Raw genomic sequence first — 21,225 nt, forward strand, 5'->3', positions numbered from 1 at the left:
TGATGAGATCTCTCTCTGTCACACACGCACATACACAGTACGTACATTGTGAATACATTCATTCATAGATTAGAGATGTTCACAAACTGGCTAGATAATTTTTTTTAGGCTAATGAGAAAAAAGTGGTAGTGTAGTGCTCGTGTGTGTATGAGTGACTGTGTGTTTATGAGTGTGTTTGTGTGTGTATTTGTGTGTGTGTGATAGTCTGAGGGCCCTATTTTAACGATCTGAAACGCAAGTATCAAAACGCAAAGCGCAAGTAACTGTGAGGCGGGATAAATGACTGCGCCTGGCGCAAATCTAAAATTGGTTGGTTTGAAATAGCTACATTACTAATGAGTGTGGCGTAACGTGCAATAAACCAATCAGAGCCTCATCTCACATTCACTTTAAGAGCAGGCGGGCTTGTTCCATGGCGGATGCTATTATAACGGCGGATTTGCCAGGCGCACGCCAGGAGCGGTTCACAGCCGAGGAGACCGACGTTCTCGTCAGGGCCGTGAAAGATAGAGAAGTGACATTGTATGGGAAAGGCAGAGCAGTTGTCTCATTGCACTAAGTTGCCCACTCATGCTGCTCATTCAAATTCTTAGTCTTATTTTTATATATATTTTATATTTTAAATTGTTATATTTTTTTATTGTTTAGTTCTTAGAATTAGTTTAACCATTGTACTTTTTTACTTCATTTAAGACCCGTATATGTTTATTGTTTGTACCTTCCTGCCACAGTAAATTCTGTGTTTGTGTAACATATACATGACGAATAAACTGAATTCTGATTCTGATTGGGATGGGAGAAGAAACCCACCCAAATTAGCTTCGGTTAAACAGGCGTGGGAGGAAATTGCCACAATTGTTACAAATCAAGTTCACATCTCATGAAAATCGTTTTAATCATTGACATGAAAGACACGTAACACAGCCATATAATAAATCAAAACAATGTAGCTTCGCAGGAAGAAGTCCCTGGCCTCGCCAGCAGTGAGCATGGGCCAACCATGCGCCGTTAAAATAGCATCTAAGTAACGCACCATTGACTTTAGACTACGTTTTCCGGTCTGTGGCGGAATTGTTTTTCTGAAGTAGCACCAGGGAACGTTTGCACCGGAACACGCTTCCTTTTTCGCTGAACAGCCCCCGGGAGCGCAAGGTCATTCCCTAATTTACCGACGTGCTTCTGTGGAGGGAAAGGTCCGCTTTGCGTCGAGTGCAAACTAGGAATGATACTTGCGTCGTTGACAAAGTCAATTGCGCGGGGAGCAAGATAGGGCCCTGAGAGTGTGTGTTTGTATGTGTGAATACAACAGTCCAACATTGTGTTGACATTCAGACTGCACACATTTCAGCAGGCTTGCTTCCTAGTTTGTGTGTGTGGGTGTGTGTTTGTGTGTGGTTCTGTGTGCGTCACAAGGTTACAAACATGAGCTGAAAAATTACCTGACATACTGTAGGCCCTCACACCGTCACACACACCACCACACACACCACCACACACACCACCACACACACCGCCACACACACCTCTGAATAATGCAGGTTTATCCATCTGCAAAACAAACCTTGTAAATGTGTAACAGGGAAGCCCCTACATGATTACAGACATACAGTAGCCTACATATATTGTCTAAAATCAAGCCAATACATTTCCAGCTAATACCCCAAAACGTAACACAATGCCATTCAGACTGGCAATACACCATCACAATACTCACAATATTTACACAATATTCTTTCGATCTCTATCGAAACCCATAGACACATTACCTCTGATTCTGTGGGAGGAATTGGTTTTCTCTCTGATGTGCGTCACCTTGGATTGCGTGTGGAAGCCTGGGAATCAGGCAGAACCGATGTGGACTCCAAGCCACTCAATAACTCATTAAGGGGAGGGGGAAGGTCCCCTGGCCTCTGCCCTGTCTTCTAGGAGAGGAAGTAGTGATGTTAGGCTCTTCCTGTTGTCCCTATAGTATCTGAATGTCCTCTTGGTGAGGCAGGCAGAGAGGTGGTGGGAGCGCAAGAGGCAGAGAGAGGAAGAGGAAGAGGGAGGCAGAGGGCGAAAAAGGCAGAGACAGGCAGAGCAGAGGAAGGAAGAGAGAGAGAGGCAAAAAGAGGCAGAGGGAGAAGGGAGGCAGAGGGAAATGGGAGGCAGAGAGAGAGTGAGAGGAAGAAACAGAGGCTGAGGGAAAGAGAAGCAGAAAGAGAACTTGTGCAAGACGGAAAGAGATATTGGGTGTGGCACAAGAGAAAGAGAGAGAGGGAAACAGGAAGAGAAAGAAAGAGGCACAAAGGCAGACTGAGAGAGAGACTGATTGAATCTCAGATATGAAGAGAAGGATATAAAGTAGAATAGACATAGAAAAACAGCAAGAAGATGAGTGACAGTCAGACAACAGATGAGTGATAAGGAGGTGTCTGGCTGGCTGTCTGGTTGGCTAATAGACCGGTTAGGTGTCTGGCTAGCTGGCAAATGGGCCGGCTAGGCGTCTGGTTGGTTGGCTTACATCCTGTTGGCTAGTTGACTGTTTGGTTGTCTTGCTCACTGTTTTGTTCAAAGTTTTTCTGGCTGGCAAGGATGTCTGTCTGTCAGAAAGAAAGAAGAAAGCTGATTCTGATTCTGATTATTCTGGTCTGTCTGTCTTGAATGCTGGCTGGCTAGCTTGCTGGTTGGTTGGTTGGCTAACTGTCTGGCTGTCTTGTTCACATTTTGGTTGGCTAACTGTCTGGCTGTCTTGCTGGCTGCAGTCACCCTCACAAACCTCACACAAAATGTAAAACCATAAAACAGGCCAATCTAAAACAAACATATTGAGCCATTTCACCAATCTCTGACAATGATGAAGCTGAGTAATATAGAATCTCCCTAGAGAGAATCACTCTCTCATTACACACACATGGGACCTGCCAATCAAATGCTAAAGCCCAAGTCTTCACTGAGCCAAAGGTCAACAACCTTAATGAGACTCAGATGGATTTAATTGGCCAGCGGATGTTTTAAATCCAGGAAGTGCGAGGGAGGTTGTTATTGGTCTAGATGATTGTTCGTTTCTATGGGTTGTCATGACATTTATGTTTTCCAAACGCCCACAACTTCAGGACATGACCTCAGGGACTATTGGTGGTGTGTTTCACCTGCTACCCACAGGTGTGTGTGTAACCTGCAACTCCAACCTGTAGGTGTGTGTGTGTGTGTGAGGAGGTGTGTAGATGTCTATAGTGTATACATGAATCAAGTTGAAATTAAAAGAGACAGCAACACTACAACACCACTGGGCTAATATTCATGGTTAAAGATCTACATTTACATTTAGTCATTTAGCAGACGCTCTTATCCAGAGTGACTTACAGTAAGTAAGTAAGATCTGTTCTACCAGGATTCTGTCCTCCAGGTATTGATCACCAACATTCCTTCCTGGAATTGGCCCAGTTGAACCAGGGGACATCCAACACAGTATCCAGTTTCCATACCCACAGGCCGGAAAGTGCTTACCATATGATGGCCTTTTAATGGAAGGGACCGGGTTGTCACACACACTCTGTTCTTCAATCGCCATGTTTTAAAAAACTAGTTCTATTAAAATATTCCACACATCTAAATAGTTTGACTCCAATATACTCAAAAATCTTAATTCTAAAGTTATGTGGACACTTATCCAAATCGTTTATTTGGCGGTTAAAAGTTATCAAGGGGGTTAGTGTAAACTGCAGTTTCGCTTACCTAAAGCGCCTCGCGCTGCGGACCTAAGAGCTTGAGCTCTCTGACTCATCAGAGTCATGGCGCGATAAGTGACTAGCGCAAGCAAGGTCCCATTTGGCGCTTCTCGGGAGTCAAGTCAGACTTTGTCTGAGACGCTCTATTCACACATTTCAAAATTGGTCACAGCATTATGATATAAAAAAAACAAAACCTTGCTGTATCTTTGACACAAACTTTCAAGAAGTTTTCTGTATAACATAGCTTATTCATACATTCGTGTGTAGATAATATTTTCTCCAACGCATCATTATTTAATTATTTATAAACCACTCACTGCCATAATCTAGAGCATACTTTAGTCTAATTCTTTAGAATTTGGCCCAAGGCCTTGCCTATATCCACCAGGGGGGAAAATATAATTCTACTGCGACGATATCCTCCCCAGTGTAATGATCTCACCTTTTAATAGGGGACTGGCTGGAACATCCGTACATATTATTCGATAAGCGAATTAAGCCCATGGTGTTATCCAAGTGACACTAGCCTAATAGGTCGAAAGCTTGTGTTTTCATCATTCAAATAGACTAATTTTGAAACAATATCTTGCCGTTCAGCCAGTTGATTAGGCTACAACATCAAGTGATCTGAGTCATCGTAGACAACGTTTAAGCGTCAGTCTTCCCAACAAAACGAATGGATGTTTTCAGTAAGTCTACGTAGCCTACGTGCCTCGGATTTATTTCCCTGAGGTGTTAAATATTTAACAGTGAAAGGAAATACATAAATCAAGCAAGATTATTCAGAATATATGGACTTATCTGATGCGCCCTCGGAGCCCTACAGGCCTGATGTTTTATGACTGCCATAGACCGAATCCAAAACCTGATGGTAATATATGGACAGGTCTCGGACAGTTTCCCCCCGGAGTGAGAATCCGTTTCTGTGCCGTGGATATTCATCACGTTGACCGGGGAGACCTATCCAACGTGGAAAACAAGGTCTGGCAAGACAAGGGCGATGACGTTACTACTCGTAAGAAAAAAACCGGGAGCAGCACGGGTCTGGCTCCATATAAATAGAGAAAGTTTCCAAGCAACAAGAGCAAGTGCAGAACGAGCATCATTACATGCAGAAGAGAAGTCAGCGAACAACCAGCGTTTTTGATTCATTTTAGTCAAGAAACTGACCGTTACTAAGAGTGAAGAACTTCACAGCAGAAGTCCAACTTGATCCGTATCCTCTTATCATTCCGAAAGCTTTCGAATTTCAGAACCATGGACAGCGTCGCGGTCCGCGCGGTTGTTTGCTTGGGCGTGTGCTTGTCCGTGTTCACCGTTATCGCTCAGGGGCAAATGTCACCAGAAAACCGAGTCTCTTCACAAGAAGACCAATATCCTCTTCGTTATGCGACCAGAGAGTTGGTAAGGAAGACTATTTATTTGTCTCTCTCTAAGTTTTCACGCCTACCTGTTGTGTCATCCAAACCAATTTTCCAAAGGTGTAAGGAAATGTTTGTTTATGGATTATTCATAGATTATTCAAATGTAAGGTGTACTTCTTTCCTCAGCTTCTCAGGCCGGCAAGTTTGCTCTAGGTTATGTAGGTTACATTTTCTCGGGCGCGAGGAAGGATAGAAGAGAGGTACCTTTTCCCGTCGCAGTCAGTGACCGGCAAGACGGAAACAGCTTCGAATATGTTTTCAGTCTCATTTAGCTCGTTAACATGAGTCCTTTTTTATTACAGATCAGTGGTGAATACCTTCGTTGTAAATATAGGTATTGCATTAAACATGGAGCCTAATTGGTGACGTATTTTTTCCAGGCTGATGCGCTCGAGGGACTTCTGGAGAGTGGACAGGAGAACAGTATAGGACTGTCCGTTGAGAAGAAAGCAAGTGTCATCCCACGGGTGAGCAGACACTTTAAATTCCGCGATTCAAATGAAACAGTAATAAACTTGATGCAACAAACTTCGGATAACTGGATAAAAAAGTGGATATTAACACGCTCCTCCTCTCTCGTCCAGTGCGACGTCGGGGAGCGGTGCGCCATGAAGCATGGGCCGCGTATCGGGAGGCTCTGCGACTGCATGCGCGGCACCGCGTGCAACACTTTCTTCCTGCGCTGCTACTGACCTCCTTGCGGACACCTGTAACGGATGACCTCGGGTGCCCTAACACGTGAACATAAAATGGCTTGTGATATTGTGATACAACTGTGCTGTTACACGTCTCAATGTAAGTCTGCATGTATAGGCTATACTGACTTTGTCTTGAATTGTTTTGGTGTCTTCTCAACTTTATTGAAGATACATGTGTGTACAAATGTATTTATTTTTGTTTAATAAAAAACATTTACAAAGCTGCACGTGTCCACTGACTCATATCTGACTCAGATTTGATATAAGCCATAGCCTAATCCAGATGGACAACTTGAGCAATTTGAAGTCAGGGATTTTCGATCACAAATGAGACATCTGCCTTTCTGACCTTTTGAAAACATAGCATCACAGTTAAATAACACAAGCAATGTGGTCTTTCCATAAGGCAGATATCCAATGTTGAGATGAAACAGGTGGTGGATAACACTAGTGTCTCATGCTTAATGATATGCCTCAACCCATTGTGATCGAGTAACCAATGAATGTAGTAATTATTTAGTGCCTCATATGGAATATCGCCTATTAAAATTAGACACTGCATAACAGTGTCTGCCTTCGGGGCAGCTGAGAGGAGATGGCGGAAGTCCAAAGACGGACTGGACCTTCATAAGTATCACTCCATCCTTAAATCATTTTCTGCTCACACAACTGTTACTAAAACCCACTACTTCCTGAACAAAATGAACTCTGCCTCAAACCCTCACCAACTTTTCTCTACCTTCTCCACCCTTCTTAACCCACCTCCCCCGCCCCCCCTCTTCCCTGACAGCAGACGACTTCTCCTCCTTCTTTGAAAAGAAAGTTGTTGATATTAGCAGTCAGTTCCCTGAACCTATCTTTCCTACTCACTCACCCTCTATGACTGACCCAACTAAATGTCCCAACTCTTTCCTTCCCCCTCAGAGATCTCTGACCTCATCCTCCTCTCATCGCCCCACCTCCTGTCCCCTTGATCCAGTCCCCTCTCCTCTCTTCCAATCCATCTCTCCCTCTATCATAACTTTTCTTCTCCATGTCCTTAACTCTTCTCTTACTTCTGGCACCTTCTCTTCTGCCTTCAAACAGGCCTGTGTTACCCCTCTACTCACAAAACCCTCCCTTAACCCTACCGTCCTCCAGAACTACAGACCAGTATCACTGCTACCCTTCTTTTCAAAAAACAATTGAATGTGCTGTATCTAATCAACTGGCTAACTTCCTCCCTTAGAACAAACTACTAAACCCCAACCAATCAGGCTTCAAGACTGGCCACTCCACAAAAACTGCCCTCCTGTCAGTCACTACTGCCGTCCAGTCTGCCAGAGCAGCTTCGAGGTCATCCGTCATCATTCTGCTGGACCTATCTGCAGCATTTGACACGGTCAACCACCAGATCCTGCTCGCTAGACTTTCTGAGATCTCTGGCACTTCAGTGGCTCTCATCCTACCTGTCGGGAAGATCCTACCAGGTCTCCTGGGGAGGCAAAGTGTCAGGACCCCGCCAGCTCTCCACTGCTGTCCCACAGGGCTCTGTCGTTGGATCCCTCCTCTTCTCCCTGTACACCACCTCACTTGTACCGATCATCTCCTCCCATGGCTTCTCCTACCATTGACGACACACAGCTGTACCTGTTGTCTTCTTCTGACAACCGTCTGGTGGTCCCATCTCTCAAGAGTGCCCGCTCCCAACCCAAGCTCTCCTCCTGTCTGGCGCCCCAATGGTGGAATCATTTCCCCACCTCCATCAGAGATACTGACTGTCTCTCCACCTTCAAGAAAAGGCTAAAGACGCACTTGTTCCGGGAGTACAGCGGTACACTCTAGCACTTTCGAGGATCATGTTGTTTAATTGTAATTTGTTTAACTACATATTTATATATTTATATTTAGTCATTTAGCAGACGCTCTTATCCAGAGCGACTTACAGTAAGAACAGGGACATTCCCCCCGAGGCAAGTAAGGTGAAGTGCCTTGCCCTAGGACACAACGTCATTTGGCATGGCAACCTTCTGAGTAATAGCCCGATTCCCTAACCGCTCAGCCATCTGACTGCCAACTACATGCTTTTCTGGTTCTAATCAAATCAAATCAAAATGTGGTTTTTATAGCCCTTTTTACAAGCAATGTCACAGAGGGCTTCACATACGCCCACAGAACTGCCCCTCAACCAACCTAAACCCTCAAGGAAGACAAGGAAAAACTCCCAGAAAAACTCAATGGAGGAGAAAAATGGAAGAAACCTTGGGAGGAGCAATTCAGTGAGGGATCCCCTCCTCCATGGTTGGTGAAAGAGAGGAGCAGAACACAGGCTTAACATAGTCATACAGCAGGGAAGTGTCAATGGGTGTTGAAACACCAAAATCCAGTGTTCAACTTGGGTCAGTTGGTAAATGTCAGTATGAGCAGAGGTAGCCACAAGGCTGGGGACTGTGATCGGCGCAGCATCACAGGCAGGTGGATGAGGGAAGGGACCGGGAACTCGCTGTCGTCCTGGAGACTGGTTTCCAGTTGGCGACTAGATCCAGCTTTGGCAGAAAACTCTCAAATACGTTTTTTTTTATACGAATACGAGAAGCCCCGTCCCCAGTAGTCTCCAACTAGTAACAGAAATAATAACAGTAACAATATACATTAACAGGTTTACTTTATTTGTCAAATCTAGATGGGGCGACATGAACATATAGAAGCTATATTTGTAATTTAAAAGTTATATATGATACATGTACAGACAAACACACTTTAGGTTTACATTGAAAGTACATACACACACACGCTTTATCAGTCGTAGAACTGACTACACAAAAAGGTTTTTAACCTAATTTTGAATGTCGAAACGGTATCAGCCTCCTTAATTGAGACAGGTAATTTGTTCCAGAGAAGAAGTGCTCTGTATGAGAACGCCCTGCCTGCAGCAGTTTTTTCATTAATTTTGGGAACCACCAGATAGCTGGTGTCTTGGGATCTTAGTGACCTTATGGGGTGATAGGGTACAAGAAGCCCAGAGAGGTATAGTGGTGCCAATCCATGCAGAGATTTGTTGGTTAGTAATAGAACTTTGAAATCAGCTCTTGCTTGGATAGGGAGCCAGTGTAAAGACAGGAGAGTAGATGTTATGTGATCATACATTCTGGTTCTGGTCAATAGTCTAGCAGCAGCATTTTGCACCCACTGTAAACATTTGAAGTAGGTACTTGGGAGGCCAGAGAATAATACATTGCAGTCATCCAATCGGGATGTAACAAATGCATGTATTAGTTTTTCAGCATCATCCTTTGAGAGGAAATTTCGTATTTTGGCTATGTTACGGAGATGGAAAAATGCAGTTCTGATCATTTATTTAATACGGTACTCAAACGAAAGGTCTGGGTCCATTGTGACTCCTAGATTTTTTACCAGCTTGTGATCTGTCAGATACGATCTAAACTACTGAAGTGAAGTACCAGAAATCCCAACATAGTTCTCCATACGTTCCAGGAGAATTTGATGATCCACAGTGTCAAAAGCTGCACTTAGGTTTAGGAGAACCTGCGTAGATAGAGCCTGCGTCAGAGGCTAAGAGTAGATCATTGACTACCTTGGCTAAAGCAGTTTCAGTGCTGTGGTGAAGACCGGTGGTGAAGGTTCTATCCATTGGCACTTATTTGCTTTTCACAATGTATGCTTCATGTTTTTCCTACCCGCAATATTTTTGGGGCTATCTCGTTGTTTATGATCATTGACCTATGCACTTTTTGTAAAGCTCTTTCTTGTAAGTCATTTTGGATAAAAGCGTCTGCTAAATGAATAAATGTAGGCCTAAATGTGAATGTAAATGTAACAGACGTGCCTATGAACGTCTGAGGTCCTGTTGTGAACACTGTCCTGAATGACATCTAAAACAGGTGTAGGTACTTGGGTCGCTGTCAACCTTATACCCATGTGACCATAAAATCCGTTTACAACACGGAAAAGACTACTGTGTGGGCGAGTAGACACATTTAGAAGTGTTAGCGCACCTGCACACCCAATAAATTCGGGAAGGTTTTTTTGTTTCATGTCTGAGCTGGATTATGATGGAAATATAGTTGGTAGCCTAAATGAACTTGCATCGACTTGACCATATTTATTCGAAATCTCCTCAGAACCTTGGACAGCGTCTTGTGACGCGCAGTAGGACTTTTCGCGCACGAGGAGCACGCCTGCGTGTTGGTGCCATATCAACAGAGGAGCGTCACGGGCTGACGGAGAAGAGTTCAATTGGTGTCAATGTTCAAAATGATGTTCCTCATAATGAATTCGATTTTATTGGTCAACTTTCTGTCCCGCGGAGTGGAGACGAGCCTGCCAGAACCGGTTCCTTCTTCGCAAACGCGCCCAAATCCCCGAGAGCACGAGCTGGTCAATATTGGCTACTTGAAAACACTTGTTATAATTAGACCTACTTATACACATTGAATTATAATATAAATACAAACACTTTTGTTTAAAGGTTTCCTCACCAGATCCTTATTGTCTTGCATAGCCGTTGGGTATCCCTGTCCATGATACGAGAAACGGCAGTCTTCACCGGAGGCCGTGGGCCGAGCTGAGGGAGAACTTCAACCGTCTTCCTGGCGTATGTCGACGGCTCCGCAGGAGGAGAATCACCATATTGGTATGTGTCTTCTCTATTCTATTGATCCTTAACCCTTTACTCCACTTCAGCCAAGCTCCCTGCGTGCAAACGGGGGTTCTCAAATTGATTCTGTAGGGTTATGGCGACATCTCGTGGCTTTAGTATCAGTCAAACCAAACATCTCTAGTATAATCCCAAAACTTCACAGGGTTGAGAAACCCTTACATATTAACAATAACCGTTTACCCCCGCAACGATTTGTGTGAAAGTAGGTACGTTTTAGAGATCATAGTAGCTTATCTCCAGCCCATATAGTATTTGTGTTCTCTTCTGCAGTGCAACATGGGAAAGTTCTGCACGGGGTTGAGAGAGATCAGGCACGGTCAAATCTGCCGCTGCCCGCGCGGGTCCCGGTGTTCCCACTTCTTCCTCCGGAGTCTCTGACCTCGACTGCACCTTACACGTAACATGAACGCTGCTGTTGCCGATAGTAACAGGGATTTTGGAAGCATCAATTTATCAAAATCCTGCATGTTGATAGAATCTTAACTGCGAACTTGCTTATTAAAGAAGTAGGCCTATACAAATAAAGTTTTATTTTAATCTGTACATCTTTGGTTTCCATTCATGTCCGTATTAGGCAGGGCTGGACTGGGACAAAAAAAAATGGCCCTGGCATTTTTGCTCAGACCGGCCCACCACAATCACCAATACCACCCACCAGCACACCAAGAGTTAAGAGACGTGATTGGGCCAGCCCAGTATCAGTATAGAAAATGAACCAATGGGCCGCTGTCCATGCTTAATGGGCCGGTCGTTGGCCAATTTTAAGTTTATGAAATAGAAAAATATATATATAAAGATTTATATATTAAATATCATATCGGCCCCAAGTGCAGCGGCCCACCGGGCATTTGCCCGGTATGCCAGATTACCAATCCAGGCCTGGTATTAGGTATGTAAATAAGTTGACAGAAAGTGCTGGCTGTGTAGATAAGATCTCCCAAAAAGACAGATTTGTTTTCCTTTGATCTCATTTATTGTTTCTGCATAATTCACATCTCGAGTCAGCAGCTGGCATCTCACATCGCTTTCATAAAAATACATTATTTACAGTCGAAACGTAAAACTATGATAAAATCACGTTTTAAACATCAGTGAACAATGTCAGAAAATACTGGCGATTCCTCTCGAGCTCAGAGCCTGACAATGACAATTGGCGAAACCCATAGGTCATGGTTGCTTGGTGTAGGTAATCAGGTGGAACACTGTGATAACACCAGGATCATCACATATTCATCCAATGACAACAAGCCCTGTCTGTTTCGCAATGCAAGTCAACCAGCGATGAGCACCAAGATGTAGATGAAGGGATAAGTCTTTACATATATCTTGCAATAGACAACACAGAGCATTATGGAACAAGGTGACCTGAAGTGACACATTGGTTTGACTTTTGACTTCTGGAGCCAAGTTCTGCTTGTCACAAGGACAGGCTGGGGGGGGGGGGGGGGGGATCTAAGTGACACAAGTAAAAAAAAAATGAAACAATAACAAGCAGAAATCGTGTAGTGAATTAAAGTTAAAATGTTTCCTGTTTACATCTAGAAAGTGATTGTTGTCCTATCCATGGCTTTACAAACCGAAAGCTGGTGAGATTAAACCTATTCAGAAGGCTTAACATGAAACCATATTAGATGTCCCACCCCCCAGAAACTGTGTGGATACCCAACTGAATAAAGCTCACGACATAACACTGTGCGATAACCCACTCCCATAAACCCTCCATTTAGAACCCATTGGGCGCCCAAGTGTCAGTAGTTAGTCCATGGCTTGTACACTCTCTCCAAGAACCCACTGGTCCTCAGTAGGCAGACCTGACTAACTGGATAGCCGGGAGGGGAAGCAGTGTGCTTTCACCCGTACAGTCCTGTGTGATTAGTCAGGTTCTTCCCAGGAACGGTGCGTTTGAAAGAGAATATAAATACAACTTGTGTTTACTTGTCTGGGGGAACATTCAACACCAGGTTCAAAGTCTAAACCTCTCTGAAAATCCAAATAACCGACATGTACCATGTCTCGTCACATTTTTTTTTTTTAAACCAATTTTCACAAAACTTACTCTGGGGAAAAACAAATATATATAATTAAAATCCCCAAAGCTGATATTGTGCACACGTCGTCCAAGCTGGAGAAGAGTTCTCTTCCAGAAGGTTTCTCCTCTTTGCCGGCCATCATCTCTACCCAGCAGCACCGGTAAGCTCCCAACCTCACCAAGCAGCTCTCTTGTCCGTCTCAATACCGTTGACGTCCACGTTCCCGAACTATTGGCATCTAAGTTCTAGAACCTTCCGGCGTCAAGAACTATCGATGTCTAGGTTCTGGAACACTCGGCCTCTAGGTTCTAGCACGGTTGCAGTCCAGGTTCCAGAACTATTGGCATTTCATTGGTTATATACCTATTGTTAGGTTCTAGAAGGGTCGGTGTCAAGGCTGGGAAAGTCCTCAGGTCAGATTCACACTGGAGATATAAACAGTTCTAAGGTCAGACTGGGATCTGACTGTGCTGTTAGATCCTAGTCTGTAGGAGTCCTACCCTCTACAACAGGGCTAACTGGGAGCCTCCCCCAGGCAAGACTCTGGTGGTTCTAGATGGACTCGATCTGCCTGCGGACCTTCTCGGAGGCCAGCCGGTCCAGGGAGCGCTGGCGGACCACCACCACCAGGGCGGAGAGCAGAGTCAGGCCCAGCATCGCCCCCTCAAACTTCCAGAACAGGTGCTCCTCCAGCATGGATGACCGGCAGCTAGGGGGGAGAAACAGCCAGGGAGAAGGGGGTGGGAGGGGCATACGTTACGTTAACACACATCACGCATAGGCTTTCATCTCCACTAACTCCATCTGTAGTCTAAACCAGTCGTCTCACCTCTTGTACTCGTCCCTGTTGGACTTGGTGCAGTTGATCCTCTCCACGTATCCAGTCAGCGTGCATGCTGCCCATGACTTCTGGAGGAAGCACACTGGAGTTAGAGCCCTCTATACACACCTTTATACTGATGCTACACTCACACACACCTTTATACTGATGCTACACTCACACACACCTTTATACTGATGCTACACTCACACACACAGTCAGAGCCCTTCACACACACCTTTATATTGATGCTACACACACTGGGTGTTAAAGCCCTACACACACACACACACACACACACACACACACACACACACACACACACACACACACACACACACACACACACACACACACACACACACACACACACACACACACACACACACACACACACACACACACACACACACACACACACACACACACACACACACACACACACACACACACACACACACACACACACACACACACACACACACACACACACACACACACACACACACACACACACACACACACACACACACACACACACACACACACACACACACACACACACACACACACACACACACACACACACACACACACACACACACACACACACACACACACACACACACACACACACACACACACACACACACACACACACACACACACACACACACACACACACACACACACACACACACACACACACACACACACACACACACACACACACACACACACACACACACACACACACACACACACACACACACACACACACACACACACACACACACACACACACACACACACACACACACACACACACACACACACACACACACACACACGAGAAGATGACATGCTTCTAGCAATGGCTCAAAACCGTGTGTGTGTGTGTTAAGACACAGAGGGGGAAAGAGCCCAAGAAAGAGAGTGCGTGTATGTGAGACAGAGAGAGGAATTGTATTTGTGTGCGTGTGTGAGACAGAGCACGTGTGTGAGACAGAGAGAGGAATTGTATTTGTGTGCGTGTGTGAGACAGAGCGCGTGTGTGAGACAGAAGGAGGAATTGTATTTGTGTGCGTGTGTGAGACAGAGCGCGTGTGTGAGACAGAAGGAGGAATTGTATTTGTGTGCGTGTGTGAGACAGAGCACGTGTGTGAGACAGAGAGAGGAATTGTATTTGTGTGCGTGTGTGAGACAGAGCGCGTGTGTGAGACAGAGAGAGGAATTGTATTTGTGTGCGTGTGTGAGACAGAGCGCGTGTGTGAGACAGAAGGAGGAATTGTATTTGTGTGCGTGTGTGAGACAGAGCGCGTGTGTGAGACAGATGCCTCACCGACTGGAAGGCATTACACTGCGAGCACTCTGCAGCCACCACAAACTCCTCAACCAGCCAGCAGGGGGTGCCAACAGGCTTGGCCACTGGGGAACACAGGACAACAAGAGACAGCACCGTTACTCAAAGATAAACAGCATCTCATAATACTAAGGTCTTCATTTGGAAGACTCTACGTCACTTCGATCCAAAGGAACATACAGGGGGGGATTCCAACCGCAAGACAAGGGATTGCATCATAATCACGTATTCACTTAGCAGATGCTTTCATCAAAAGCTCTACCACTGAGCTATGCCCATCCCCAGAGATCATATCTTGAAAACAAACCCTCTATACATCATCTCTCATCCACCGATGAATGCTTTTTCTACAGACAACCCAGAGAGTGTGTGACGCCACATTTCAGAGAACACTCATCCTGTTGTGGCGAGGAGCAGGCAGCTGATTAAAGGAAGCGCCACAGATGGAAGCCTGCCTCTAGGGGCGTGTGCACGCCTGTCATCCAAAGCGACATCAAAATTGCGCCCGTAAAATATACAGCTAAACAACCACCTCTAAGTTACAACAAAACAGCAGGAACATCTCAACGACAATATTACATGCATTGCAGCAATGCATCTCCAGCCCTTCATGTGAGAGGCCAGAGAATGTGCACCTACCTGAGGCCTTCTCTTCACTCAGCAGAGCTGCACCAAACACTCTGAAGAAGAAAGGGTCAAAGGTTAGAGGAAATTACAAAACACCAATAAAACAGCAGAGCTGGTAATATCAACAGAGTGTTGGCACTAGGGAATGACTAGTACGGCCTAATAGAACGATATAACGCACTTATAGCAACAGAACCCGTAGTTACGTTCCTATATGACGACCTCCCACCCACCTGAGAGACACCAGTCCCCAGAAGAGAGCGTGCAGGGCCAGGATACGCGGCCGCAGGCAGCTCATTGGAATCCGGCAGTCGCTCTCCATCCTCCCCATACACGTGCGAGTGGGGGTCGCCACAGTTACACCATGACCTCGGGGTTTGTAATCTACAGTTCAAAGTCTGGGGCACAATAATGGAACAAAAATGAACAGCGCCTCTCAATTAGCCTACAAACAATGGGGGGGGGGGGGGGGGGCGAACATTTAGACTTGCTACTCCTTCAGTAGTATATTCTAACGTTGGAAAACAACTGCTGTTGTTGGGTAATTTGTTTATCCACCCGGCACTCTGACGATAATGTAAATAGTATATCCAGCCAGATAGTCAAGCTATGTTCCACAACAACTCTAGGTTAAACTGTCTGTGAACGGGAAACACTCGGCTAGGTAGATTAGCTAGTTTATGTAGTGCTAGCTATCTAGCTAGCAAATGTACTGTACGTTTAAAAAAGAGACGAACTCACCATGTCTAAATGTTAAACAACCACAACTTAACAAGTATTGTTGTTAAATTTGAAGTTGGCTCGTTACCAACACAGGCAAGATGGTAGACTCGCTATCAAACTAGCTTAGCTTGTCTAGGTAGCCTAGCATTACAAGACAGTCGAGGCCGGGAAACCTAGCTAGCCAGGCTAGATAGACTACATCTAAACATGCTATGTTGTAATACCAACTAGCTAGCTGACTAGTTCAGATGGGCTTAGTTCGCTAGCTAATTAGCCTAGTAAAGCAGCTAACTAACTCTCTACAGACAAATACAGTAGCTCGTAGCGTGGTTTACTTACCAAGATCACTTAACAACGTTACACAGCATGCTGAAATCAGCTGCTTTTAGAGAAATAGACACAGCCCGAATCCCCTTAGTTACGACGGTGGTGCGCGTTAAATGGAGAACAGCTCAAAACAAATGTCGGTCTAATGGAGCTCATTTGCTTGTCTATCTACGCCCAAAGTCCACCGTTATCCCACAGCCATCTTGACTCACCATCATGATGTTGGAAATGTAAACGTTGGAGAGGAGTACGTCATCAAATGAAACTAAGGAAATCTGCATTGTGGCAACAGTGCCGCCTGGCGTTACTCCCACGAACTGCAGTTAACGGGTTAAATCCATTGACACCTTTTAATATTGACTTTACATTTTATTCATAGATTTAGCAGACATACGAATAAGCACATAGAAAGTACAGCAGAATCGTCGGTACATAGATCTAACCGTCGATCATTAACTTTAAAAGCTTCTGCAGCTTCTGCTGCGTCTGTAGTTTCGTTTATTTTCCTTTGGTCTGTTCGACCAGTCAGAGTGGTCTCCATTGACTGAGTTGTAGCTGTTTCTCGAAGCTGCCTGTGGAGGGCGATGGCGCTGCATCCTAATTCATTATGTTTAAATGTGAGAGAACTTGAAAGGAAATGCGTCCCTCGGTGACGGATGAACCATTAAAAGACACTCCACCTAGAGCAGATTCGAGATGTGTCTGGGCTGAATGAGGTTAGAGTTGTTATGAAGTAAGACTGTGGATGATGTGAATGTGGATGATCCTCCTCTCTTCTCCTCTCTCCTCTCTCCTTCCTCTTCCACTTAAATTTGTCCTTTCTGTCAGTCCGGTCTGTTCTCTCTCTCTCTCTCTCTCTCTCTCTCTCTCTCTCTCTCTCTCTCTCTCTCTCTCTCTCTCTCTCTCTCTCTCTCTCTCTCTCTCTCTCTCTCTCTCTCTCTCTCTCTCTCTCTCTCTCTCTCACACCGCCCTTCATGACTTCCCCATGTCACCCCCATCTCCCCATGTCTCCCCCTTGCCCCCCCCCCCCCGCCCCATCACCCCCTGTGACCCCCTGTATCACTGTCCCCTCCCTGCACCCTCACTCAAAGCCTTCTGTGATTGTCTCCTTCCCTCACCACACACATGCACACACACACGCTTACATACAGACACACACACACACAAACAGACACACAGTCACGCACACACACACAGCTGGCTGGCGGCCTGGGGGAGGACTGTCAGTTTAACCATAGGGACAGAAACAGATAATGACCGGGGTGGAGGGGTCAGGAGGAGGGGTGTGGGGGGGGGGGCATCTGTGTGATTACCCCCCCACCCCCGCCAGGGATGATAGCAGCTGTCAGAAAGCTGTGGGAGGGGGAACCACCTGTGGGGGGTATCAGGCGAGTGAGCAAGGACACACCTCTCCGCTGGGTAACCCAGGCTGGATGGGTGTGTGGGGGAGAGCTGGGTAACCAAGGCTGGGTGGGTGTGTGGGGGAGAGCTGGGTAACCCAGGCTGGGTGTGTGGGGGAGAGCTGGGTAACCCAGGCTGGGTGGGTGTGTGGGGGAGGGCTGGGTAACCAAGGCTGGGTGGGTGTGTGGGGGAGAGCTGGGTAACCCAGGCTGGGTGGGTGTGTGGGGGAGAGCTGGGTAACCCAGGCTGGGTGGGTGTGTGGGGGAGAGCTGGGTAACCCAGGCTGGGTGGGTGTGTGGGGGAGAGCTGGGTAACCCAGGCTGGGTGGGTGTGTGGGGGAGAGCTGGGTAACCCAGGCTGGGTGGATGTGTGGGGGAGAGCTGGGTAACCCAGGCTGGGTGGGTGTGTGGGGGAGGGCTGGGTAACCCAGGCTGGGTGGGTGTGTGGGGGAGGGCTGGGTAACCCAGGCTGGGTGGATGTGTGGGGGAGGGCTGGGTAACCCAGGCTGGGTGGGTGTGTGGGGGAGGGCTGGGTAACCCAGGCTGGGTGGATGTGTGGGGGAGGGCCCACCTTGGGGCTGGTTCACCCGTTTTAATGGTGCCCATTCCTGGAGCCGTCCCAGGGTGGTGAACCAGGGCTGTACCAGAGCAGGAGTGTTTAGGAGTGATGGCTTTAACTGTGCATTTACCAAGAGAGGCTTCAAATCCCTCACTGTGCTTCTCTTTGGATGAAAGATAGATTGATAAATAGTTGGCTTAATCCATTGTTGTACTGTAAGCCAGGACTGTAGGAGAGTGTCCAGTGTGATATCTGCACCCTGCGTTCACATCGACACAGTAGACTCTGAGATTGCGTTGCCGCAAGTGTCGCGTTTGACGTTTGACTCGTCGTTTTCAGACTGCAGATGAAGCAGCAGCGTCTAGCTTTGCTTCCTCCTCATCGCTTCACACAAATAGCTGCTCAGCTGCACCCACTTCCGTCAGACTGATCAGAGTTCAAAACCTCCGCTCATCCCTCGTCTCTCCACGCGTCCCAAGAGGAAACCATGTTTGACCGCCATGACTGGTGCCTGTCCGGCTGATTGGATCCATACCCTGCAGAGGCACCACGGGACCGTTTCAGTGGGCAGCTAGTTGATATAATGATTAACCTCAAGACAGCTGTCCTCTGTAATTCTCTCTGCCTCTAAGTGGCTGTTTAGTGGGCATGGTTCCTCCTCCCTGTTCTCCCAGCATCTGTTAGGATGTGAGATGTAGAAGCAAGCCTGGTCTGGTTGCTCGGCAACATTTGACATTAAGGTTACAACTACCACGGAACTACCCAGGTTGAATGTTTCAACGTTGAGACAACAACGTCACCGTCAGCACCATCACCGCTACGTGGAAGTATGGATCTCATCACTTATAGCAACAGGATCCTAAATTGGCTCAACGCTAGAGGTGGCTGACTGTCACTCCATGAAATAAAATAAACGTCTGAACAATTGTCAAACCGAGTTATCACACGACGTGTCATGAAACTCTATTCATCCGGTTTTAATCCGGAAATTCCACATAATGGCAACCAACCACCACATGGAGACACGAATCCACTTAGAGGCCAAATTTAGCTAACCTGCCACCCACCAAAATGCATTCAATTGGCCAAAGCTAGCGATATTCAATAGAAACTTGCTTCCATAAAATATCCAAAAGTTCATGGGCTTCTCATCCTTCACATATTGTTCCTAGGTAATCACATAGTAATACATGTGGTAACAACATTGTAGTTAAATAGGACCTGCTATGTAGTTACACTTCATCGCAGTTTATTTATTACACAAGTGAAACTTGGTATGGGGGTAGTTGGTCTTTCCAGGGGTAATTGGGTGGTAACATTGATCTTGTAATGGTAACACAACCTTCTACTGCCCCTTGACAACATCCACTCCTTCATACTATACCTCCTTTGGAACTAACCCATCCCGCTAAGCCATTTAATTACACGGCAAGTTCTATGTAATTGTAGTGTTGTTTCTATAGGTATTGCTATGTAGTTACATTGTAGTCAGTATAACCTTATTGCTTTGTAATTACATAGTAGCCTAGTTAATGTGATGTTAGTGTCAAAGTGTTGATTTGCTGTTGCATAGTAGTTAATGTATGACTTTAATGCTATTTAGTGACATGGTAGTTAATGTAACCTTGTTGCTATGCAGTAACAGTTAATGGTACTTACTGTAATGTGGTTCCTTCAGCTGTAGCACAGCTCAACAACAACACCAGGTGAAGAGTTAATTCTCAGGAGAGACATTTGTCTCCCTGCATTTGACCAAACAGCAGCACAGAGTAGACAATAGGATAGGTATGGCTCAATGGTAGAGTGTTTTAAGTGCAGATCCAGAGGTTTCAGGTTTACACTGTACATGGTTTTGGATAAAAGCTAAATTCATATGTTACATACAGACTTCAGAAAACCTTTTAAAGCCCCACGCCCCTTAACTACACATGGTCTGGTGTTTGTCTTTGGATCTGTTACATGCTTTGCAGCTCAATACGTTTCCATAGCGCCATAGCTGCCATGTGAATGGTGTGGTTTCTAGGTATCGGAGGAAATAAACATCTGAGAAAGCCATCATGGAGCTCAACTGTTGTGAGGACTGCTATCATGGTAGCTAATGGTCCCTTCAATCTACATTTCTAAAGATTTACATTTACTCATTTAGCCGACGCTCTTATCCAGAGCGACTTCCAGTAAGCACAGGGACATTCCCCCCCAGGCAAGTAGGGTGAAGTGCCTTGCCCAAGGACACTTCATTTTTCGCACAGGCTGGAATCGAACCGGTAACCTTCTGATTACTAGCCCAAGTTCCTAACCGCTCAGCTACCTGACTCCCTAAAGACACCTACTATGTTACACTGCGTGCAAGCGCACATGCATGACATCATGCCATTGTGGTGAAAGCTGCTTGGATTTACATGATTGGCTTGTGGTTTTAGACCTTGATGACAAACTGGTTCAATTGTACACACTGGTGAAAACATAGACTGGAGACTATTGTTGAAGCTGAATGAGCTTTATATATGATCCCTTACCTAAAAACAGGGATGTCACAAAAGTACAGACACACAATAGCAAATACATTACATTAAGGCCAGTCACTGGCATCACATGTCCATACTCACTAAACAAACTGTCAATCTGAAATTGTTTATTATAATTTTGATTCAATATCCATGAGACCAACACAGCAAGCATTGCAATATCACTGCTATCACATAACTTATCACAGATGTTATCGCCACACAGTTAGTGTGGATGTTTTCAAGTAATGTATATTCAAGCTATAGTGAGAATAGAAACCGTGTATAGGCTTTTACAAAAAAATGGAAATACATACAATAAACAGACTTACTGCACACCAGATAGGAACATCAACAAAGTAACAACAAATCACAA

The 21,225-nt window shown here is 45.7% G+C and overlaps 2 protein-coding genes across 3 annotated transcripts; one reads left to right on the forward strand and one right to left on the reverse strand.

Annotated features, from left to right (window-relative positions):
- Window positions 1–4,917: 4,917 nt before the first annotated feature.
- Window positions 4,918–5,956, forward strand: cart4 (cocaine- and amphetamine-regulated transcript 4). The gene is made up of 3 exons (XM_067256384.1): window positions 4,918–5,118; window positions 5,519–5,605; window positions 5,723–5,956. Exons 1-3 carry the CDS (start codon window positions 4,972–4,974, stop codon window positions 5,828–5,830), a joined length of 342 nt encoding a protein of 113 aa, XP_067112485.1. The 5' UTR covers window positions 4,918–4,971; the 3' UTR covers window positions 5,831–5,956.
- Window positions 5,957–11,204: 5,248 nt separating this feature from the next.
- Window positions 11,205–16,593, reverse strand: jtb (jumping translocation breakpoint). 2 transcript variants are annotated; one of them, XM_067256532.1, is made up of 6 exons: window positions 16,399–16,593; window positions 15,570–15,734; window positions 15,349–15,389; window positions 14,689–14,774; window positions 13,356–13,432; window positions 11,205–13,235 (listed from the first exon to the last, which is right to left on the reverse strand). In XM_067256532.1, exons 2-6 carry the CDS (start codon window positions 15,665–15,667, stop codon window positions 13,079–13,081), a joined length of 459 nt encoding a protein of 152 aa, XP_067112633.1. In that variant the 5' UTR covers window positions 15,668–15,734; window positions 16,399–16,593; the 3' UTR covers window positions 11,205–13,078. The 2 variants fall into 2 exon arrangements, with proteins under 2 accessions (XP_067112633.1, XP_067112632.1); XM_067256531.1 differs by having other exon boundaries at window positions 13,356–13,435.
- Between the last annotated feature and the right edge of the window lie 4,632 nt (window positions 16,594–21,225).

This window comes from Osmerus mordax, chromosome 18 (assembly GCF_038355195.1).
Source record: "Osmerus mordax isolate fOsmMor3 chromosome 18, fOsmMor3.pri, whole genome shotgun sequence".
In the NCBI taxonomy this organism is placed as follows: domain Eukaryota; kingdom Metazoa; phylum Chordata; class Actinopteri; order Osmeriformes; family Osmeridae; genus Osmerus; species Osmerus mordax.